General features: G+C 39.0%; 1 protein-coding gene across 1 annotated transcript in view; it reads left to right on the forward strand.

The window, feature by feature from the left end:
• Nucleotides 1-25,790, forward strand: part of LOC139710917 (uncharacterized) — a 113,391-nt gene that overhangs the window by 30,428 nt on the left and 57,173 nt on the right. Inside the window, exons 25-30 of the mRNA XM_071622837.1 lie at nt 312-544; nt 4,796-5,038; nt 9,949-10,172; nt 13,253-13,374; nt 14,170-14,428; nt 15,357-15,591. Coding sequence (XP_071478938.1) covers nt 312-544; nt 4,796-5,038; nt 9,949-10,172; nt 13,253-13,374; nt 14,170-14,428; nt 15,357-15,591 — 1,316 coding nt within the window. The remainder of the gene's footprint in view (nt 1-311; nt 545-4,795; nt 5,039-9,948; nt 10,173-13,252; nt 13,375-14,169; nt 14,429-15,356; nt 15,592-25,790) is intronic.

Here is a 25,790-nt window from a genome sequence, read left to right on the forward strand (position 1 = left end):
ATGAATACATTGTAACAAAACTCTCGCTACTATGAAGTGAAAATGTAATTCCCAAAATTATTGTCTGTATCTTTTTATATACTTTAACATTCAGTGATAACACATTTTGATATAACGACAGAAAACTGTCGGTCCCAAGGATTTTGCTATGATGGGAGTCGCTTGTTTAACCCATTGAAGACAGACTGATTTTGCTGCAACACACATTTCCCATAGACACCTGCCCGAGTATACTTGTCCTCAACGGGTCAAAAATCATTCGTACAGAATTCAGTAATGATAGGCCTACCCCACCCATTTCAAACACCCAGATGCTCCAGGGGGAACTGAGGGAGCAGAAGCTCCAAACGGAGGGCTTCCAACAGGCGGCAGAGAGGCACGAGGCCCTCCTGGAAGAGCACACCAGCCTCAAGGGCAAGTACGACCACATCCAGGGCCGGTACCAGCGGCTGCGCAAGAGGGCGGAGGCCCTGCTGGACCGGCACAGGACCCTGGAAGGGAGGCACAACCAGCTGGAGAGCCACCACAGGGAGCTGGGTGACAGGTGCATCTCAGTTGACACTCTCAGAACCAGCATCCTTAAAATACTTTTGACATTGTATTGTGTGAAAGTGTTGCCCCAGGTTTGAAAGGCTTAAACATCTCAAAATGACCCTCACTGCACTTTGCTATCCAGTTTCTTGGGATTCACAATAGCTATTCAAAGTAAAGGTACGTTTCATGAAGCCCATGTCAAAGGGAGGCTAAGCCACACTGAAGTATGACTAATCAGAATCTCTATTAGCCTGTACATTTATAATTTAACTTACTGGTAAGCACCAAACACACAAAGGAAGTTTAAATTTAGTCCATGGATTGTGCAGTTTTCAATTGACACATCAAGTATGTACTCCAACAGACATTCAATGATGAAAGCACAGTGACATGTGTATATGCAAAGAGCAAAGACCTTTCAAGACATGAAAGCAGAGAAGTAGGCATTACCACCTCATGAATCAGAGACAAATTCATACTTGCTAAATTCGTAGTACCATTACTCTCTAATCACTTTACCTGCCTTTGTTTAAAAATGAAACAGCAGATGGTCAAGTTACGTGAACGAACCCATGTAAGTTGATGGTACACATGGAGTGTACACTTCAAATATGTTGCATCAATCAGTTTTGTTTGCATACTCACAGATGAATTTACATCAGTATTTGCAGCATCATCTTATGCATATGCATTTCTAAAAAATGCCATTACAATCACTATTTTGGACAAAATTTTCAAAGCTAGAATGAAAGTGTGCAAGTGATCATATCTTTTTGATCGTATTGTTGATTATTCATCTGAGAGAATGTATGAAAACATTCTTGTTTCATGCTGTACCTATCAATATTTAAATAATAGTATATCTGTGCACGAAATACATGTTGATACTCAAAAAATGCTTATAGCAGAGCATTATGAGGTTGCAAACCAGACCAGTTGAATAAAGGTCTTAGTAAGGAGACTCCACAGTAATATTTTGTGGACACTGCTGGGAAAATATGATCAAAATTGAATAAAAATTAGGGACATTATGGAATTGTGAAACTGATGCATAACAAAACAACCCCCCACCGAAAAAGGAGACAATTTTGCAAAATTAGCAAAATTGCACAATTTTTTTAAATCCAATTTTTCATCAAAGTTTCACCATTGTGCTTATTAAATGTTACTCTCTCTTTTTAGACTAACTTTTAACCAGTTCAAAATTTCTCTTTGATGGAATGCACATAGTGATTCCAACCACATTAATGATACGTTTTCTACCAGATATCCAATCACATACCTAGAGGAAGAGGAGAGTTGTATGACCATGAAGTGTCTTGCATAACAATGCAAGTGCCATGGCAGTGCTTGAATCTTGGACCTGCTCACTCAAAGGCTTTGTGCCACATCCACTAGGTCACATCACCTCCACAAGAGTACTTGCAGAGAGAAAACCAGAACATTGCCATAATCGCAGCCGTACCAAGATTCAGTCAAGATACCTTATATATTAAACAAAGTTTTGTTCATAAATGACCATCTGCTCACATTTCCAATGTACATAGCATGAAATCAAGTTGAATACAGTGCACTCCCGTTACAACGAACACGGTTATGATGAAATTTCGTTATAACGAAGTAAAACTTCTGGTCCCAAAATTATCGCCATTAAAGCCTATGGTACAAAATTCGCTTATAACGAACATGGTTATAGCGAAATTTTCGTTATAACGAAGTCTTTTCCGAGCACCACTGACAAACAAAAACAAAAGAAATGTGCTCCGATATAACAAAATGCGGATCGCTTTCGAAAATACGTAGCGGAACAAGGCATTTCAGCATCTCTGCATGGGCGAACACGTCACATCACTGTGTGTTCGCTTGGTGTGTCACGCAGAGTTTCCGAGGGGAACTTGCGTTATTGTAATACAATAATCTGAAATTATTATTATTCAATAATCTGAAAATGAATAACTATTTGTTTTATTGTTTACATAGCTTTCCAGTGTATGACGAGTATTCAACAAACAGAATATCACATATGCGTGGCTTCCTTGTTTTCGTTATATATTGTATTTGTTCGCTTATAACGAAATTTCGTTATAACGAAAGAAAACTGCCGGTCCCGAGCATTTCGTTATAACGGGAGTGCACTGTACTGTAGATGTCCCGGATTTTGTCAAGCCATCATCTGTGACTGTAATAATGTCTATTTCCATCATGGAAGGATTACAGAGGTCCATCTATCTTGAAATCATCATTTAGAAAAAAAAAAAAAGTAAACTAAAGATTCATGCATACTGTATTCATCTTCATTTAAGTGCTAATATCAGAAAGGATATCATAAAGCAAAAGCAATTTGGTTGTTTGTCCGTACCTGTGGGAGGGGGATAATTCCTATTGCAATCATCATGTCAATCTAAGTGCCATCATTTTATCCTATATGTTTGTACATCTGAAACCTTGGCAGTGGAGATAGGATCTCTTCAGCTCATAATGCCGTATTCCATCAAGCTGAAATCTTTAGCAATGTCAACTTCTAAGCAATATTATACACAAAAAAGAAAAGAGAAATGCATTGAAGCTTTAATGCATTATACTTGACAATGATATTCATGAAAAGTGCATAATAAGAGCGAGTGTGTTTTTTGGTTTTTGATGTCTCCGCCACGAAGTGGTGCCGGAGGCATTATGTTTTCAGGTTGTCCGTCCGTCCGTACATACATCCGTACGTCCGTCCGTCCGTACGTACGTCCGTCCGCATTCGTTTACGCGATAACTTGAGTAATATTGACTGGAATTTTACTAAACTTGGTCCAAGTATAGAATGTGATAGGGCAATTACTTGATCAGATTTTGGGTGAAATCGGTCAAAGGCCAAAGGTCAATGGTCAAGGTCAAATCATGAAATTGTATTTGTTTACACGATAACTCAAGACTGGATCAAGCAAATTTCACCAAACTTTTTCAGAGGATGATGTATGATGGGAAAATTACTTGATCAGTTTTTTGGTGAAATTGGACAGAGGTCAAAGGTCAAAGATCAAAGTCAAATCCTAAAATTTACCTGTTTACGTGATAACTCAAAACTGGATAAAGCAGCTTTCACCAAACTTGTGTGATGGGAAATTAGTTGAGTAGATTTTAGTGACATTGGCAAGAGGTCAAAAGGTCAAGGTCAAATGCTAAAAATTTTTCTATTTCCCCCATATCTATGCAATGCCCGAAGGTATTTTCTTGAAACATAGTGTAGACATGTACTGCTAGTAAAGATTCTCCAGAGAGGGTTTCATGTCATAAGGTCAAAGGTCAAAAGATCAAAGGTTAGGTGAAAATGTTACAATTTCACTTTTCTCGCAAATTGTTCAATGTATTTTCATGGAACTTGGTACATATGAATGTACTGACCGGCAGGGATTATCTAGGGATCTTAGGGATCATGGGTCAATAGTCAGGGGGTCAAAGGTCAAGGTTAACTCCTCAAAATCATACTATTTCCCCTCATATACTAGTGTATGCAATTCTTGCATTATTAGTTTTAAAACTTAATATATACATATATTACCTAATGGAGATTCTCTGGGAAATTTCCCGCTAGAAGGTCAAAGATCAAAGGTTAAGGGTCGAAGGCCAGGTTTAAACGCAAAAAAAAAATCTACTTTGTACTGTAATTACACTCTTTCTTCATACCTTGAGAATTACTCAATGCACAAACTTATAAAAGGGTCGGTCAGAAGTCAAGTAAAAATCCTCAATTCCCCAAATATGTGTACCTGCACTCTTAGACAATTATAGCAAACCCAGTTCAAGGAAAGTGAACATTCAAGATATTTCTGACAAACCTGTCATTTCAATATTTTGCCAGTTATGTGAAACTGTCATCACACATTGTGAAGACATTGTACTATACACCTATTTGGAAAATCATGCATTATGGCGGAGGCATCAGTCACCATAGCGACATTTCTAGTTTCTTTTTCATTTCACTTCAACATGCAGCCTATCCTCTGTGAACTGGAATTGTGTGGTGGATGATTATGCATTTGGACCAGAGCCTGTCTGGAATGGTGCACAGACACCATTTCTTGTTGCATTATATATAATTTGCGACATCGCGTTGTGCAAAAATTTCCAGGTTGTAGTGCTTTGGCTCTGCACTATAACGAAAACAATGAACGTTATTTTATGCCAGTTCTTCTGATTAATAAATCATTGCAGGAATACACCATTCTCTAGACTTGTGTTTGTGTTTTTTTTATCCCCCAAATGACTCCCTCAGACTGGGAAATGTACAGAAGGAGCACGGATCCAAGGAGTTGGAGAACCAGACCCTGGAGACGAAGTACCAGGAACTCCTGGAGAAGATGGAACAGATGGAGGTGGAGAAGAGGGAGACCAGGGAGCAGCTGGCTGGAGTCCAGACACAAAAGGATGCCCTGGAGAAAGAGCTGGAGGAGCTAAGGAGGAAGGAGGAGGCCCTGAGGGATAGTGCCAATGACAGCAGAGGTGAGATGCTCCCAAGGCTCGATCATTTGCCCTCGTGCTCTCAATATAGGTGCATTCAGGTTTAGGGCAATTACCCCTTGGGTATAATTACCCCAGACCCTTCCCATGACCCTAATCCTAATCCTAATCCTGAACCAAATCTTAACCCTAACACAAACTCTGAACCCTAAACCTAACCCTAATCTTTACTCTAACCTTATCACTAACCAGTATTTAGCTGGAGGGGGGGGGGGGGGGGGAGGTAATTGCCCTCGGGGGGTATATTGCCGTGCTACAGTGCATTCACATTTGAATTACCGTGGATATTAAATCCCATGCAGTATTAGTAGTGCGTTGGCACCATTCTTACTGGCGAAACACCACAGTAATAGATACAGCTAGTAATTCACTTGGTGCAGTACCCATTCACAAAATGCCATCACTGTATTTCTGGTAAGTATTGCACATGTGTATGTATTTCCTTGGGGGAAAAGACAAGAAGTGTGTCAGCTGGTCATGAGGGAGATACATCTCTGTACAATCAGTGTTATTTCATGATACAATTCACGCTCATATCTCACACAAGTATTCAGTGCAAAATTTGAATTACCATGCTAAATTCCATGATTATATTTTGTGATGAATTTTGTGGTTAATATTTTGTGGTGTACCGGTACTTGCATTCACTTGAAGAATTATTGCGTGAACTACTGTAGTACTGCAGCATTAGTGTGAATGCACCTATTACGTAATGAATACAATATGTAAGCGTTTGCATGATGTGTCGTGGGTATGTGTGAAGAGCGCTTACAGTGTCACCATGTGGTGCCTAGGAGGTCCTCTGAAGAACTATTTAAATTCTTTGTAGGTAGCTCTATAGCAAGAGCTGAGCAAGCTTAACCAAAGTTCGAGGAACTCAGTAGCTTCTCTGCTTTGGGGTCAGATTTTTGGAGACATATTTGTGTCCATCTACTCGAGCCATGAACTAGCCTTATGGCAAAATCTTTGCTGAACAGATTTTTTTTTTTTTATCACTATTCTGTTCGGGGAACAGGAAATGACAGTTAAGAGAATTTTGTATCATTCTTTTGACTCTTCAGATTAATATCCCAGGGCAATGTTTTCTCTGAATCCTCTTCAACCCATATTTTCTTACTCTACCCCTGTCCTCACAATTTTCACCCAAGTGGCTTACCATAATCCTGAATTCATAAGCACCAGCAGCAATTGCAGTGGATCATCCTGGGATTTTCCGTCCGCTGATTTGCAATTTAATGGCGTTTCAAGGCCTAATCCACCTAAGCACTCCATACGTATACTGGGTCAAAATAAAAGAGAACTCCGTGGTAGAAAGACAGACTGAGAGACGTGCTCATAGAAGGGCACTGATCTAGTCACTAGGGAGTGCACCGAAAAAGAATAGCTTGGTTCAAGAATGACCGGTGGAAAGTGATCTTGTTGGCATTTATAATTAAAGACTGCATAAGACACGGGAGGAGCTGCACTTACGGTGAAATGCATTTCACGGATTTCTCCTCCATCAGATTTGTTTTAATGACAGAGCACTTATGATCAAGTCTTACGGAGGATCTGTGGCGTAAGATAAGTGTATTAACAAGTGATTTCTGTGTCTTTTCCACAGATTTATGTATAGTTTACGTTAGCTAATCTGATAATGTCCAACTCATGAGTACATAAATCTTCATGCATACTTTTTGTAATAAAACATAATTCAATGGAAAAAAAACACCCAGGAAACTTCTAATCCACTGAATTCATTCAGGGTTGTCCTGTTTCATCGACCCCCAAAACAAAAACAAAAAAGCACAAAAAGAAAAACAACATTGAAGACAAATTTTATCATTGCTGAAATCAGCATAACTGTAAAGACATATTTTCTTCACTTTATGCCTGTATTGTTGGTTCGTTTTTTTTTCTCCTATTTTTTGTTAAAATTTTTTCTGCTATATATAAGTATAAAAACTTACAGCATATACCATGATTGGTGTTGTATTGTTGGGACTAGAGTTGAGACTACATTTCCCGTCATGTTCTTGCAGTCCCCTGTAAACTTTGCCTGGTGTTCCACATCTTGTTCATTAACTCATTCACCCTCTTTGTAAGGACATTGCGGATGAAACCATTAATATCTCACAATACTTCAAGAATGAAACAAATAGAAATATCCTACGAATGATGGTCTTTATCTTTTCTGACCAAATTCTGATAGAGTATTAAAAAAAAAAAATCATGTGCTGAGTGATTTTATCTGAAAATGATTTTACAACATGCAATGTCCTATTTCTCTCAACTCTGTAAGTGCAGCAAAATAGTCTGACAGAAAACTGCCACTGAAGAAAGTGTAAGGCAAAACAAGATTGAATTTATTCCTTACATTCACATAATCAAATTACATACTTTTCAGGTGCATATCTGTTGCACAGTGTGTGCATTCCGCAAATGAACTGTCAATGCACGACAAATCAATCGTATTTTAACATACAATTTGTACATTATGTATTTTAAGATGAAAGAAAAAATGTGCCGGCTTCATGGATAGTTTAAAGAAAGATAAATTTGACTCTGTGCCAAGATTTGGGTAGTGTATGTTGACTGAAATAACTGAAGTAAATGAAAGAAGGACAGGTGTAGTTGCTTGACTCATGATAAAAGTATGAATTTACTTAAAGTTGAACTTGAAATGTCAGACTGACATTCTCACACATCTAATATTAACAATAAAATAAGTAAGATATGTGGCCCATGTAAATGCAGCTTTAAGCTTCTGAGCCTGATGTCTGGTTGTGTATCCAGGCTTCATAAATTGGTTGTAATGTTATTCAGCACCACTGACAATCAAGTTGCAAGTCTAACGACACGTACGTATACGTCACTGGCAGACCAAGAGTATCGTGATTATATCAAAATAAACTATGGAACCGAGAGGAAATAGCTACAATGGCAGTAAATGTCAACATCTTCCCCCAAATGCTATTAAACCCCTGCAAGAATTTATGTTTGAGGAGCCTGTCAGCCATGTTTACGCGAGAAATGCTGCCTGGAGAGTGGAACCATCTGGCCTTGGTTTGAAGAGTTCCGTAGCCGGGAATAATATTTTACTGGGGCATTTTATGGCCCGAGACATGTGGAAACATGACCACAGGATGGGGGGAAAAAATCCTATCAATCATAACCGTGTTTGTTTATGCTGAAATTGCAATGCACTAATTGTACAAATCTAATGGATCTGATATGTACCTTGTGCTTGTCTTCTGTTTGATGGCAAATAGCGTACAGCCCATGTATCTGATGATGCTCATTGAAACTCCATCTAAAATTGTTACAACTGTGTGAAGATGTATTTTTGCATACAATGTCAGTTTGAAGATGTACTACACTGTACATGCCAAGAATAACAAGTGGTTAAAATTGCCATGGACTTCAATATTCGCAGCAGGCAATCAATGATGTTATACAAATACATTGTTCTTCACTGAATAAGCTCGTGCCTGAAAATGTCATCTGGAGATAATTGTATAAATTAAAATGCACAACCCGTTGAACGTTCAATGAAACATGCATTTCATGTGCTAAGTGTGTTGAATTAAAGCTTAGATGTGGTCTTTTTACTACAACCTCATTCTCAAGTAGACTTACTGAACGAAACATTGTTCTAAATGGTACTGAAATGTCACCAACCTAAATATGCTTACCAGTTTATTTCAAGCCTCTAAAAAATGCACAACGCATTAAGAGGAAATTGCAAGGATATTCAGTGCTTTATTTCCAGTTACTAACATCGACCAAGTTGGAGGCAAAGCTTAATGCGAAACATTGAATTATATACACGCGAGTTAAAGGATACTCACATCACAACAGTAGTTAAAATGGTTGTATTTTTTTGGGGGGGGGTGAAGTTTATGCAATCTGCACTCGAATGCATGTACGGAAAGGAGTTCTTTATGCTACATGACTAATAAGTGAAGTGTGAGCAAGATCTAAATTGAGCATATTGTTCTAGCATTATAATTGAATGTACTTTGTTCTATAAAGAGAAAGTCTGCTATTACTGCAGCGACTCACCGTTCCTACTTTGATTGTATGTGTCTAAAGACGTTGCTCAAATCCCACTCGTTTGATGTGTTTAGTCTGGTAGCATTAGCAATGTGATTTTTATTGATTTGTAACTGATTTAACCTGTCAACAAAAATATGTTGAAAATATACAGCCATCAGCAAATCTACAGCAAAATCATAAAGAGTTTAACTTGTTGAAAACAATAAATGTGAAACAGCATACTTCACTGACAGCCGAAACATAGATAAGAATTCTTCCCAAATTTTAGCTAAGACATGTAATGCAGGTGGCTGTTGAGACCTTTTGACAAAATTTCATAATGGTACTTAGATGTGATTTTTTTTTGTTACTTAATATTTGATATTTGGCTCTGAATTTCATTGGTCTGCAGCTTTTGTTTTACAAATTTCCCTCAGAAATGCTGCCTAATTTGTTGTTCAAACTAAACGTTGCCATGTGAAAGCATGCAAATTCATCGTCAAATATACAGTGGTATGTACACACCATGTTTATGTAGCCTTCCATGTGGGCAGCATAGAAAAAAGGGGACCACCTTATCTTTTATTTTTTCTGGTGTGCTTGATACTTCAAATGTCATGTAAATGTCTTGAATATCATGATTTAGAATATTCATTTTGCCTTTCATGGGGTCATCATGAAGTGCATGTGGTGTGTTAAGACACAAGAATGGCAGAAAAAAGGCTCTTGGTACTAATAAGTTTTATACCCAGTATGTTTCCTATGATAACATTGACCGCACCCAAGCCTTTATCAACTGCACAATATAACAAGTGGCAGATCTATCTTATGTAGAAAAAAAACAAATCATATTCTCTCCTTCTCATTAGAATTTACCAACAAAACCGAGAGTGAAGATGGGGGAAATGGAGAAGATACGAATGCAAAGGGAGTTGATGATGATGCGGGTGGAAAAGTGACTCCATCCGCCAGTAACGAGGATGGAGGGCAGGAGGATGTCAAGGAAGAGGAAGATGCTGTTGCCACGGCAGCGGAAGAGGAGGAGGATGGAGCCAGAGTGAGGCAGGGAGACGACGTCATCGCCCAGACCTCAGCGACGGGCTGGTTCATAAGAGGTGAGAGGAGCTGCTATTAAAGATTTCACCAACCGGTGAAGAAAAACTGGGCTGGTTGATGGTCTGAATGAGGTCTTTCGAATTCAATCGTAGAGTGTGCTTCATACTGGCCAGAGCTGGATACTAGTGTTCTGTGATGAAGCCAAACTTCTCAAGGTTTCTGATTTGAGAATGCAAGAAGTACAAAGTTTGCATGCTTTCTCTGTCTGTCTTTCTCTCTCTCTTTCTATATCTTTCTCTTCCTCGGTCTCTTAATCTTCCTCAAACTCTTAGACTTCTTGAATGTCTGTGCATTCCTCATTTTATTGCCTGACTGCTCTATCTCTCTGTTTGTGATATTTTGTTGTCATTTCGGATAAACAGATTTATTTTCAAGTTGCAAAATTACTGTTCTGATTGATGAAGTAGGTGAAATAAGGTGGACACTCCTGAAAACAACAACAGTCATCACCTTATGTAATTGCTTTGCACTGGTTGATTGATTGATTGATTGATTGATTGATTGATTGATTGATTGATTGATTGATTGATTGATTGATTGATTGATTGATTGATTGATTGATTGATTGATTGATTGATTGATGGGGTGTTTGAGTGAGTGAGTGAGTGAGAGTGAGTGAGTGATGGAGTGATTGATTGGTTGGTTGGTTGTTTGGTTTAATGATGCATTTATTCATTCATTCTTTCTTTCATTCATGTGTTTATTTATTTAGTAATTCAGTCATTCATTCATTTATCCATTCATTCATTCACTCATTATTGTCATACAGGTGAATTAGTCTGTCTTACACAAATGGACATGTTTGTCTATGGTATCCCAATACTCCACTCTAAGCTCTGCTCTTACCCATCTTCCTCTCTTCAACACAAAATTGAATTTGATATTCACATCCCTCTTAGAAGGGTCTGTAGTCAGTGTCTATTACCGATTCCTTTGAATTCTGTTCCTCTGCTTCAACCTCACTCGAGTTCTCCCGGACTTTGCTACATTTATATGATGTCAGCCAGCTCTGATTCTGTCGCATTCACTCTCTCCTGCTTGCAGTTTATCGTGTAAGCTCTTGTCTCACTTTATTACTTCTTGCTTTCCTATTAAAGGAGATGCAACGGAATGTCATGGTTTACGTTACACAGGATGCCTTCTACCGTGCTAATGTGCACTCATTGAAAGCTAATGCGCTCGTTTTCATTTCTTATTATGCACGGCCCTCCTGACATTAAGGTGGGGTTTCAGACATAAACACACCTATTTTCCAGCATGCAATAGAAAACGAAGCGGCTATTGAGTACAATTTCAATATGCCGTCGCCGCAAAGTTCAGATTAGTCTATATTTCAGACCCTGAAGGAGCTTGTTGAATATGTGAATGTTGATTTACATTGCAGACTTATCAGTTGCTGGTTATTGTAAAATCAAACAGATACTTAAATAAAAGTGCAGTAGAAATTGCAGAAGAACCCAGCAGCCAATAAGTGATTTCATAGGAGTTATTCTTATCATTTTTCAATAAATACCATATTTCATGTGACTGCCTCAGACCAAGAAAAGACTCCACATTGATGAATTGGATTGTCTGTCCCTTGTAGCAATTATGATGAACTTTGTGCATTTAGATTCCTAATATCCAATGTTTTGTTCTTACCATTGAAGATAAATTGCGAGGTGAGATGTACAAAGCCATAACCTTTTCATGATACAATACCCCTTGGTGAACAATTACTAAATGGTATTGAAAAAAAAAATGGCATTGAACTTGCCAGTGAAATGACACTAAGATCTTTGCTAGAAGGTTATTGATTACTCTTCAATATCGCAACAATAGGTGCATACAGGTGTACTGAGGGCAGCGCGGTGTATCATATCTGACTATTAACAAGATTATGACAATGCTCATAAAGAATGGGCATGCATGAGCTTGTATTGCAACAAAAACCATACAGTCATCATGTCTTTACAGCATGAAACTTACCCTTTATGTTCTCGGGCACTTAGCTTAGCGTGCCAAGCGTTTTTATTAGCATTCATTAATTCCTCCAAGCTCGACTTTGTCAGAAGTTGGCGATCTCACTCAGTTTAGCAATGTACCATGGTCCAACAGTAAGGCCATAATTTTTAATTCATTTTGATTATAGTTAGTGTCCAGATAATCAACAGTGCCTATTGGCCATGATGGCACTCCAGCATATGTACCAATTACTGCACAAAGCAGTTTAAAGGGAATGATATGGCTGTGATGTAGTTGGTATTATTATTATTATTGGTGGTAGTAGTAGTAGTAGTAGTAGTAGTAGTAATATATTATTGTATTATTATTATCATTATTATTATTACTATCATTACTACTTCTACTACTACTATTATTACTACTACTACTAGTACTACTATTACTATTACCATTACCATTGCCATTACCATTACAATTACTATTACTATTACTTTTACAATTCCTTTAACTATTTTTATTATCATCATAATTTTTGTATACTGTGCAAAATCAAACAATATCTAATTACCACAGGTGTACCTGCATAGGAGAGTTCCAATTTTGAGCTAATCAAATAGTTTGCCCAGAAGGCAAAAAAGAAGAAAAATACTGCCTTCATTTTGAGTGTTATCATCATTGTCATCATCGTCGTCATCATCATCGTCATCGTCATCATCATTATCATAAATACAGACCTGTATCATTATCATTGTCAGCATCATCATCATCATGCTGGGGTTGCCAAGTTTCTGTGATTCTGCTGGAGGCTTCCTGAAAACTTCAATTTAATTTTGACCATTCAGATGCATATAACATGGAAGTATCTCCTTTTATTTGATGCCGTGACTGTTGGCAGCTGTGTAATGGCAACTGGGCAAATACATGTACATTGCATTGAATGTACATGTAATGTATTGCAATTGTTTAGATTAGTTTACAAAAAGACGAAAATACTTTTTAAAACTTATTTCAAAATACAACACTTGCCAATTTCCATGTGAATAATAGCTAAGTACCAATTCACAAATTTTATCTCTAACTGCTGCAAAGTCGTTCACTCTAGTAATGTTCAATTTCATGTGATTCTATTTCAAAGGGACCGTTGAATCCAAGGCAGACGATGGTGACTTTTACGTTGTCGATGACAACAGCACCGTGATGAAAGTTCCCCAGTCCCTGATTCTGACTGAGCCCCAAGCTGCTGGGGAAGTTCTGCAGGTAAGCAGAAGTATCTGTATGTTTAATGTATGTTTAATGATGATATATCACTCCTGAAATTTTATGACCCCATCCTCCCTCCCCCCCCCCCCCCCCCCCCCGAAAAAGAATATTAAGTACAGCTGTAAGTGCATGGTACCACATCAGAACAATAAACATGAAATCTACTGGTATGTCTATTGATGATGTTTGAAGAGAATGTTGTACTTGGAGCATCAGATGTGTATAGATGTAGATTGTTTTCTGTCAACAGAGTCAAAGCTACATCAATAAGATGATGTTGTAGCTATTCTTACTAGTGTAGTGTCAGTTGGTTTCTCACATTTTTTTTTTAATTGAGCAGTTACAATGTACCATCCTTAGGAATGTGTAGTGAGCACACGAAGAAATATTATATAGCAAGATATATATTTCAGGGTCATGACACTCTCATGAAATTTATTGACTTATCATAAGTACTGATCTGGGAATGAAAAAAAAAAAGAGTTAGGAATCAATAATTACTTGGTAGTGCAACCTCGTTATAGCCAACCCAACAAAAAGCTAAAGATAGTAGTTTGTCTGGCCATAAGAGCATGGCACTCAACAAGGAGAGTGTTCACATTCTATCATACCCACAGCATGTGCAGGACTTTAGATAAATTATACTCAATGTGAAAGGGTCATAAGGGAAGCTGTGTGCAGAGTTGGCTCAGTGGTTAAGCATTAGAAACAGATCTCTGGAAGCTACCATTCTTTTTTGTTGCATCTTTACCTCTCCCTCCCCCCTCCTCGTACCCCCCGACCCTCCATCAGAATGATGATACTGTGATTGGGCGCCACCCGGACTGCCCCCAGAGTTACGCTCCGGCCACCGTCCAGGGTCCCTTACCGGACCTCTGGTACCAGGTGCGCTTCTACAATGGGGCACTGGCACAGGTGCCCTCAGAGGAGCTGTACCCCATCGACTCCACCCTCCACGACAAAGTGACGGAGGACATCCTTCAGAAAGAAGACGAGTGGGTGGGGCATCCTGTTGTCGTGAGGCGGGAGGATGACGGAAGATACTACTTGGGTAAGGTCCATCTTTCAGTCTGTTCTGAAGTCTTATTACAATGTCTCCCATAATCCATCTCCATCACTCTGAGGTAGACAGAAGGCTTTGTGTTATCTGTTTTATAATAAACTCGCCATAAGTCATTTACATAGAGTGTGTGTAAGCTTGTTTCACATTTTCAATCGGAGATCCTGTGATTCTGAGTGTACTGAAACAGATGTTGCTCCAAAGTATTGTGGTTTTTGTTAAGTTTCTGATATCCTAACTCTGATTCAGCTCAGATGTTTCTTAAGCTTTTCAGTGCACTATTATATCCTCTCTCAAATGGTAGTCGATACTATCAATCCAGTGAAGATATTGGTTGAGAGATGAAGAAATGTTTCTGTCTTCATTCAAATGATGACAATATAAAAAATTGAAGAGCTTGCTTCCAAAAGGCACTAAGTCCATCATTTTTCAATGGATTTAGCACCTTTGGAAGCAAGCTCATGTTGTATATTGATGTATTAAAAGAAAAAAAAAATGTCAGAGTAGAAAGTCACATGATGTTCAACAATTTATTGAAATCAAGCTTGTGTTATTGCAACAGATTGAAAAATTATAATCCCACCTAAGTATGTATGCCCATTATTTTTATCATGGTTACTACTCAGACACTAAATAATGGGTGTTTATTTATGTCGATGAAGGGTAGTTGTCAATCAGTTGCAAATAACAACAACTCAATGCAAGTATCGTTAATTAGAAAAGAAAAGAAGCTTGTGATAGTGTGGAGAAAATGTCATTTTGAGGTATGATGTACAATTAGTAAAGGTAAGTATTAGATTTAATTAGGCAATGCTTTGTTCGAAATTATATGCGAAACCAGGATCACCCCCTTTTCACATCCTCAAATTGCAATAAAAAGAAATAGAGATTTTTCTCGTCCTCATCCCTGTTTATCCAGGCGTCATCAAGTCAAGGGTAAAGAGGAGTCCCATGTTTGTCGTTGAGTGGGCGGACGAGTCGGTCGCTGTCCAGAACAGCCGCCACATCTTCGGCTCCTTCACGCGACGCCAGAAGATGGCGCTCGGCGACTACGTCCTGGCCATGGTCGGCGAATCCACGATGTCCTATTTGCCGGGCAAGGTCACCGGCGTCAGCGGGAACAAGCTGACCGTTGAGTTCTGCGACGGGTCAAGGTAAGACCCCATTGCCACCTCCAAATCTCTCTTACCGATTGTCTACCAGACAATTAAAGCTGCTGCTTCCTCGTAGATTTGGCATGCATCAATAGTATACAGGTAGTACACATCAGTGAGGGTATTATCAATCCATTGAAGACAAGTTCCGAGTATACTCGGGCAGGTGCATATGGGAAATGTGTGTTCCAGCAAAAAAATCAGCCCTTCCTCAACGGGTTAAGAATTACCCACACAAGGCACCTTTTGAACAGTCTAGCATGCCTAAAGCGATAGCCAAGGGTATTTGGACTGTTGTGAAGGTACCGAGTGTGGTAATTATACTAATGCCCTTTCTCAGTGATATGCGTTGTTTGCTTTATAAAATGTTGAAGCAGATATCCTTGTCATTCGATAAATCAACCTCATCATGAGTAAATAAGACAACAGAGCGCCAGGTCACCATCCCGAGGTGAAAGTGCTAATGGCCAGTCATCAGCAAAATTGAATGGACGTTATATAGACAAAATAAATGCCTGGTCACCTGTATGCTCTCAACCTATCACTTAATTAGGATATATACGTGACTGCTTCATCATTTTATAATGCACAAATGCTCCCCTGAAAGGCAAAAGCTCAAGTAGACATTGTGGCCGCACTGTAAAAATTATGATGAATGAGTCTCCCGACTTTGAAATGGAGGTCTTAAATTCAAGTCCTGGCAAGTGCATATTGTCCTCGGACAAGACTTTTGCGCACACAATGTCCCAACCAACCCAGATTAAACTAGAAAAGCACTCTGAGAGCGCAGACCTCCGCCAAGCAGCTACTGTCTACCGATGATCTTGTTCTTCGATTGAGATCCGTAATTTCCACCCATACGTATGCATGCTGAAAAATGGCCTGATATCCCAATATAGAAGCCTTTGTTACGTCATAAATCCTCAGCTACGTGTCGCGCCTCGCCCTAGCAGAAATTAGGACACGCACTTTAGTGTGCGTATAAAAACCTAAAAAATGCGCTTCTTGAACTCACAAGTTCATTGACCCTACCTGCCAAAATATCAAAAATTCCTTCATAAAATCCATAAAAATTTCTGGATCACTACCAAAATTTAATCATCTGTTCCTTTTGTCATTCTCAGCCTTTCCTGCAAGTTTTATCCAAATCCATGCACAACTTTTTGAGTTATTTTGCACACGGACAAGCAAACAAACAAACAAACAAACAAACAAACAAACAAACAAATAAACAAACGGTAACGAAACCATATCCTCCTCCCCTAGCGGAGGTAATAATTGGTAGGCCTACCTGTACCTGTCAAAGCTGGACTGACAGTAGTGGCTGCCTTCTCTGATAGAGCAGCACCAGCACTGAAGAGGCTACCCTGGGCAAATGTTCAGATGAGGTTACTATAATTTTTATAAGTAAAGCTTGTTCAGAAAAATGTCATTGAATTTAACATGTTTTTATTCCTGTCCCGTCCAGCAGTAGAATGTAGCCGCAGAAAAAAAAAAGGACAACAACCAAAACTATTCTTTTACACCAGTGTAGACTGGGGTATCTTGTCATTTTCTACAGAGATTGATCATTATTGAGAATACAAATGTACCTTGGATTGTACCTTTTATTGTAGCCTCTCATGTGTGCTGATGTACTTTCACAAAGAGTTTGCCACATGAGAGTCTGTGTGTGGGTGTGACATTCCATACCACGACTCGACGGAACATGACTGAGGTCTCAATTCGCCACGAAATCCACTCTGAAGTGGATCAATTTGTGTGATTTGAATTAATCTCGGTGCCTTCATATACACACATTCTCAGAGTCTGTATTTGGTTTGAAGAAACAGAGGGTGGAAAAAGGAAAAGTGCCAAGGACTGATCAGAGAAAAATTCATTCTAGCTTATTGACAAAAATTTCAACCCTCAGTCCCGCATGTTCTTATTTGATTTTCTTCAAACAAGATGCTATCTATGTTAACCCGTTCCGTCCGCAATTCTCTGAGTGCCTTTAATGCCCCCAAACGAGATTCTTTTCGCCCGTCGACAGAGAGGCACACAGGTTGGTAATCCAGCTGTGTGAAGGCAGTCAAGCGGTTCATTGCGTCCCCCTCTCTACAGTCAACTACATGTGCCCGTGAACAATGGAAATATCGATCGGGTGCGAGGTATGAATAGAGCGTGTGCTGATGAGCTCTCTGAATCTTTTGTTCTACACAAAACCAGGTACCTGAATGAGGTGACTGGGGTCAGCGAACCCGCATTTCTAACTGATCTCAGCCTTGATCATTATGTACATGTTCGTACGAGTTTACAGCAGAACAAGCAAAAAACTAAACCAGGAAAAGGTACATAATACTGTAAAACCCCCTTTTTTTTAAACAGCAGGAGAACAAATCCTGATAGAATAAACCCTGATCTGTTTATCGGAAACCCACTTTTCTGAGCATTTTAACACAAAGAAACATGAATTTAGGCCACTGAAGCAGGCACCCTTGTCTTCATTTTGGGAACCTGGTAAACCAGGTTCCCGTATATCAGTTGCTCCCACGGGAACCTGGTAAACCAGGTTCCCGTAAGGAACGGGTTAACTTTATCGTGCCAAATATATACTGAGTATTTAGCACACTGATGTAGTCAAGAGTGAGTTATCAGTCAGATTATCATAAGGTTACTTGAGGAAGATAAACAAAATTTCGTGACCTGACCCAGAGAAGAAAATAGAGTTGATGGCTGCATGTAGTTTGTTTGTTTGCTGTTTGTTTGTTTGTTTGTTTGTTTGTTTGTTTGTTTGTTTGCTTGTTTTGATTTACTTCCCCTTTTCTTGAGGGAGGGGAGTGTATATAGTGCAGAAAAGATCATTTCAAAGTATCTAGCTAGTTAGCACCAGCCCTTTACTCATAGAAACCCATTTGAGGACGGATTGATTTTGCTACAACACGCATTTCCCATAGACACCTGCCCGAGTATAATTGTGAAACGTCCTCAACGGGTTAATGCACATGTTCTCCATGAGCCTGCTGCAGGGACATCTTTGTTTTGTGATTGCATGGAAGAACTGTTTCACTTCATTCAAATTTTTATCAGTCCTACCCCACCATGTGATTCACAATTCCCACTCCCCCCCCCCCCTCCTCCCCTTCAAAAAGAAACCAAACACACCTAGTATAGAGTGCTCCATCATCCAAATGAAAGCATGGCTCATATGTCCTTTTTCTGTTTGTCATGGAAACAGGCTCAATTTAGATGGTAAGGTGCAAATCTCTCTCTAATACCCCCCCCCCCCAATTGATTGCATTTGTGCATGTAGTTCTTTTTCATTAGCTGCATCATTGTAGTCAGCAATTCTTTAAGACTGTTCAGATTGAAATTAGAAATGACGTCCCCACGTGGAATATCTGTCACACACCCCTCGAAAAAGTGACGTGTACCAAGTACAGGGTTGGCACAGTGCTAAAATTTCATTAAGTATTCAAATTTGATAGAATCAAAGTTTGATGAGATATAAATTACACTTCTTTTGCCAGGGCTGTAACAGATGTGCAATTGCGTTCATTTTTTCTACAACAGAGAGTGTTTTTTTTTTTCTTACCCCACCAAGGTTGATATCAACATGATGTGTAGTCTCTTTATGCAGACTCTGATTAATTGGAAAGAAGTTTCCACACAGTAGAATGCTTACTTTCTTCACCGGCAACAAAGAATGTGTGAAGAACATGTTTAACCTTTTTACCCCTTGATTTAATGAGATGTTTACATCTTTATATGTCAGAGGACTTAATCTTACCCAGCTTTTAGCAGAAAAATTCCTCATGATATAGCTAAATCTTTGCCTGGATCAAAAATAAAAAATGTTCAAAGGTTTTTAAAGGCTTAATGGCAATATATTTCCCCTTTGCAAATGTGACAAAATTTTGCATGGTTGAAGGATATAGTCTACCTAAATCATGAATGAAATTGTGATACACCTAAGAGTTCTAAAATGAAAAACGAACCAAATGTTACTCAAGAATACACTGCCCTTTTGTACCATGAATAATGAATGAAATTTTCTCAGGGTTGGAATAAATTCCCTGGAAATCTATGGTACTGTTTTCTCGCTCCATCATAAAGAAGTTTCCAAGTTTTATTATTCTGAGGTAAAGTTTGAATTGCCTACCTCTACAATATACCAGCTTATGAAAGGCATCTTATTTTCAGTGATGCAAAAGGGAAAATGAACTTTAACATGGGGCTTCTTCTCAAACCTTGAACTTCTGCAGAAAGCACAAAGGGTTAGTGTCCTATGTGACTGCACATTGTTAATTTCGAGGGGTTGTTGGTATAGCTGTGAGACATTGACATAAGTCTTGTTAGCAGGAACGATAGGCCTGACCAATAGGCCTGTCTTTCATGAATATGAAGCCATGTTCAATCATGGTTGCCATACTGTGTGCAGTTTTGTTGCACAACACACCCTATACTTGACTGTGTTATATTGTCACCGACCGTGCGACGTTCATTCCAGCTGTGTTCATTTCCAATTTTGCACGTCATCCATTCATCACCAGGTAGCGTAAAATTGAGCCTTCCAGCGATTAATACCCTCGCAATCGGTGCCAAAAAATGGATGGGTTTTCACACTTGTCAGATGTACCAGTGTTCAAATTTGAAGAATCTATCTTCCTGTCTACTGCAATGCCACTCTTTTTTCTTTTTAATCATTACTGATAACTTGATGATGTTAATCAAGTCCAGTTTTCAATTAGGTCCACTTTCAATTAGGGCAGTTTCAAGATGAATTGGTTTTAGAGACACCATATTGATTAAACCATGCTGTACTATTGAAATGGTGGTCTCCTTTGAAATGTACGTATAGACTCGTTAAATGAGATTTTGCTGAGAGCAAGTATGTACACAATGATATTAACAAAACGGGGGTGTTCAGAGGGGAGCACATTAATAGACAGTGCTCATCGCTGATTGAATCTCTTCTGCCGAGATGTAGCATACAATCTCTTAATCTGAGTTTTTGTATAATTTACTAAGACCTATCAATATGCCACTTAGGTTAAGAGGGTCTTGCATAAAACGTAAGTTTGATATAATGGTGAGAAAAAAAAAATGATCGAGTTGAAGTTATGATTTATATTTCTTGGCCACAATGGAAGCGAGGAAATGTGTATGGGTGACAAAAATATTGCACTTAAAAGCTCCCAGGGACTGGGAAAACAACAGCAAAAACAGGCAGACTTCTTGAAGTTATACTGTCGCATATTAAAGCAAAAACATATTAAAAGTAAATATTTTACTTTAGTAGTGAAAGGTGAGATGGAGCAAGGGATGAAAAGTCCCACATTCTTCTGCATATTAGTTGTAATGAGAAGGAAGAAGACGGATGCAAGTAAAAAAGTTCAGTTCACTTCAATTGAGATTTGATTCCATTCCATTCTATACATTCACAAAAAGAGTTTTAAAAAATATATATATAATACATTATACAATCAATTAGCATTTTCTAGAAAATACATATCTCATTTAACAACAACAAAAAAGTCTCAGGATTTTTAGGAAGAGATAAAGAGTTGGGATGAGTCTTTAAACTTGGCTAGTAACTCAATTCCATCATCATGTTTCTTTGCATACCGGACAAATTGTCAGACGTGTTGTGGATGGATGGATATATGTCCAGCAGGGGGGAGATGATACCGTGTGGTGTTTGATGTATTGTGCTAATAACTCAGCAACATGCTTCCAAATCCTCCGGAGCAAGAATTATAAAGAGCAGACCACATTATCTAGAAATCTTTTTGGCAAAGCACTGGCATCAGTCATCAATCACTTTAAGCTACTGAGAACGTAAATCCATTTTGTCAGAATGTGTGAGACGATGTTCTTTGGTATGGATTCCTTTGAATCGCCTGAGGAATGATCAATAGGAAGAAGATGACTTTTTATATCCATTTACGTTTCTTCATGATTTTCTGGGAAGAGGATATTTACAATTTCAGTAGCTGCTAGGTGAATTAGTTTTAAAAGTTTCCCACACTTCCAGAATCCAGGTCATGAAAAGTGTGGCATTTTTCTGAACTACCACTGCGAGTTAGTGACCATAGAAGTGCAGTTGTACATTGTACTTTTTTTTATATTATCAAAGAAGGTAGTAGCGTATTTGTTGATGCTTTGGTATCAAACTATTAGTTCATCCACAGCTCATATGATCTTTAGCATCATAGTGTAAATTTATCAGTGCTGTTTCCACTACTTACAGTATGGTAGAGTGTAGCAGTCAGCATTGTACTGAAAGGATGCATTGTCCCAAATATGAATAGCAGGCTTTTCATATATGCCTTTTTTTTTTTTTTAGTGAGAGTAGGGTTCAAACTCTCAATTAATGATATGATTGAATGCATGGATAGTTTCTGCTTGCTGTGTGCACAGTGTCAGGTGATGAAAAAGTGATCAATCTTCTTCATTCTTCATGCAACCGAAACTCGCGACAAGCGAAACGTTTCATGTTTAATCCTTCCGTAATTTCGTGGTTAAGTGCTAGCTGCCCGTGAGGCTCTAGTAACCAAGAATGCGTAGAGCAGATCGAAATTCTTCCTCTGTCACAGAATCTGACCATGTAAGTCATGATGCCAGTTTCACTCGTGGCATTTTGTTTTTGTTGTTTTGTTGTTGTTATTGTTCTTGTTTTTAGGAAAAATATGTGACAGCAACTTCCGTAGGATTACGATGATGGTGGTGTGTAAAGAAAAGAAGGAGAGAAGGGTTATATTTAGCCTTTGTGGCAAAGATTAATGATTGCCTCCCAGTGGCGTGTGACTTTCAAGGGTGGGTATGGCTAATTAGAGAAGCAGACGACATGTGAGGCGGTTAGCTTTGAACTGAATCAAACACTGGAACTCCAGCATCCGTGCAGGGCACTTCACAACCAGTCATTATTGAAAAGGGCAGCGTTCTTCCAGAGGAAGACAAAACACAAACACGAGCCGTGGGAGGAACAGAAAGACAAGGCTACAACATCACCTCTTTCATCTTTTCCCTATTTTTTTCATCCACCCCCCCCCCCTTTCAGCAAGTGCGTGACATCCACACCCAGAGTATGTTAGTGCATCTCAGGCAAAGAACATTGAGCTGTGTTTCCAGTGATTGTTTTATTAGATTACAATATTTATCTTTAACCATCCCGGTGTGTATGTGTGTGTGTGTGTGTGTGTGTGTGTTTGATCTTGTTTTGTCGTCCCTCCTATCGGTTTACCCACCACAGTCACAGATTAAATGTCTTCTGACGCCGTGACACTGTGAAGTTGGTGAATCTCTGCAGATCTGTTGACGCATGTATGATTATTTGATAACCCCGGCAGACTCTGTAATTACCTGTCTCTTCTGGAAGTAATTGATCAGGATTAAGACTGCGTAATTCTGATTATCACCAAGCTGACAACTAGTATGTTTTTTATGATGTCAAGAATGTTTTTTCCTTCATCATAGATGAGAAAATAAACGTGGAGTGAAAACTTTTTTCTGAAATTTTATTAGCTTGCTTAGATTTATGATTCATCTTAGTGCGCTTCAGTATTTTTTTTCTTGCGTATGAAAGGGTTAACAGCCTTGATGTAAGTGAATACCACTTCTGCATTGTTACATCAAGTATGCTGAATTCTCAGTTAGTGTAGCTGCGATTCCATTGGGAGGTGTCTTGCTCACTAGATACAAATGAGTGAATATAGGAAAAATTTGTCTTTCCCATTAGTAAGATATACATTGTATGAGTTTGAAATATTTCCTTCACTTCAAACTGACCTCCTATAACCCATTGTTTCTTAGTACCTCGTCCAGATTGTAGAATTTTGTAAGGAAGTGATTAACGGTCAGTTGATTAAGACCAAAAAAAAAAGACAAAAATAAAACCCAATTAATTTCCGGTAAAACCTGCTCCAGTGTCCACCTGCCTATAGTGACCACATGGAAATCCCCCTCTGAAAAAACATGTTGTTGAGATTAAATGTATTTGAAATTGTGCATGAGGAATTGAAAGGAGGTTTTCTGCAAGCAGCTGCTTCTGTCCTCATGCTATTTGCCATGTACAGCATTCATTTGTTATGCAAGGGGATATTCAGTATGTCTGGAGGGTTATTCTGATGGCAGATTAGAAATCCGATGAGTCTGTGGCTAAACTTACAATTTTCTTTTGCATTGTGCCTGGCTGGGACCCCCCCCCCCCCCCCCCCATGTATGCTTTTGTGTCACATTAGATTGAGAATTCAATGCATGAATGAGGAAAATTATTTGAATGCTAAAGAGTTTGCCATGCTATGGTTCTTGATGCACAAATCGTGTTGCAGTTGCACTAGATTGCGCGGCACAAGTGCTGCAGACAAATATTAACGAAGCACATCACACATGTACCTAATTTCCCTCTGCTGTTTATTATTGATCTGTTTATGTGCTGCGACAGTTTGGGGTGTCATTTTAAGATTCAAAGCCAGTATGCCATGAGTAGAAGCTGGTCATACAATGAGCCCTCATTTAGGCTCTGCAGAGTACTCCATTGATTGCTTATCGGGATGCTGGTTTTCCTTGAAAGTTGAGCCTAATTTTCAGGCAGAGATAAGTATTGTATCTTAGAACGCTGAATGTGTATTCTACACCCAGCCACTTCTGAAGTCACTTCTTTTTTTTTTAAGTATTCTGAGTATGGTCAGTTAAGAGCAAATATGCGTCGGATCTCCTTACTTTTGATATGACTGCCCTCCTACATGAATATTTCTTTATTCAGCTTGGGATGTGGCCAAGCAAACCTACTGTAATATTTCACTCAAAGATAAAAAGCATGGTCTATCAAATTGTGATGGCCAAGTCAGACGAGGAGAAACTCAAACATTAACTTTTTTATATCGTGCCCCCTCCTTGCTGTGGAGCTGTGCGCTCCCATCACTTCGTTTGGGTCCCAGGTAGCTCCATTGGCAGCCACTTTGCCCTGTGGCTGATTGATAAGCCGTCTAAAGCAGGAGGACCCGGCAGAAATGTCCGCTGGCATCCAGCGGCCAGTAAGGGTCGGAGCTGGATCCCAGGAACCAGCTGGCACCTGCATGAATAAACCAAGTGCGATCCGAAAGGAGAGGGTAGTATGTTAAAAGGATTAAAGGTATCTGCATTCGCCTGTAAAGTATCGCAGTATATCTCAATCAGAAATGGAAATGCTATGTTGCGTAAAATGTCACCACATCTGGTAGGAATGCCATTTCAATGATTAGCTCATCTCGCTCTGACTGAACATTTAGACCTAGTCACCTTTGCAGTCAGAGAAATACCGGACTTTTAATAGAATTTAGAGGAACAATTTTTGGAAAGATTGATGTTCTTGCATGTTGCCAGACACATGCCTCTCTCTTGTACATTTGTGCAATGCTTCTCAGATTCCAGTTGACTGTCAGTGGGAGTTAACACTTTTTCTTATTCATCAAAATCTACTAATGTTTTTTATTTTGCGTGAGGACTACGTCAAAACCTACTTGAGTTCATTACTACTTCATGAACACATTTCAGTACATGTACCCAGTTTGCAAGCTTTAGAAGGTGCCTTATTGGAATGTTTGCATAAGTATCAATACATAAGATGGATAGATGTATAGATATGGGGATATAGAATAGATGTACATATTGTAGATAAAGGTATAGATAAGAGTTGGTTAAGCTGTTGAGTCTGCTTGAAGGTCTTGCGTGAAATGCCTATGACCCACACCTTTAAGAAGATGCTGCCCGGGATTGTCTGTGACATTAGTTGCCCATCACGATGTAGCAGCAAACGCCATCAATATGCTGTGCATGATTGTCAGTCGGTAACAATCAGGGGAAAAGAGCCGGGAAAACCAGACGTCAGGAGGCTCCTCCGTCACTTTTCCCTCCTGATTATCAGGCATGGCCTCTGATGTGCTCTTCAGCGTGTTTTGCATCTTGTTGGTGATGGTATATAGCTGGAGGCATAACTCCACAATGCTATCCAAACACTTTTCCTATCACAGACACATGGATGTAAAACATTTTGTTCTTACTTTTCCCTTCTTAAAGTGAAAAAGTGTAAACTTTAATAGCAGTTGCAATTTTACTTTGTTTTAATTTTTTTTTAATTCTATTCGTACAGAGGGCAGACAAATTGAAGAAAATTCCGACATGTACCCCAAACTTTCTCACATAGATTGAAGAGAAGATATGTTACTCTTCAGCAGTGA

This window comes from Diadema antillarum, unplaced genomic scaffold (assembly GCF_040938485.1).
Source record: "Diadema antillarum isolate AM-2024a unplaced genomic scaffold, OU_Dant_1.0 seq00001587_RagTag, whole genome shotgun sequence".
In the NCBI taxonomy this organism is placed as follows: domain Eukaryota; kingdom Metazoa; phylum Echinodermata; class Echinoidea; order Diadematoida; family Diadematidae; genus Diadema; species Diadema antillarum.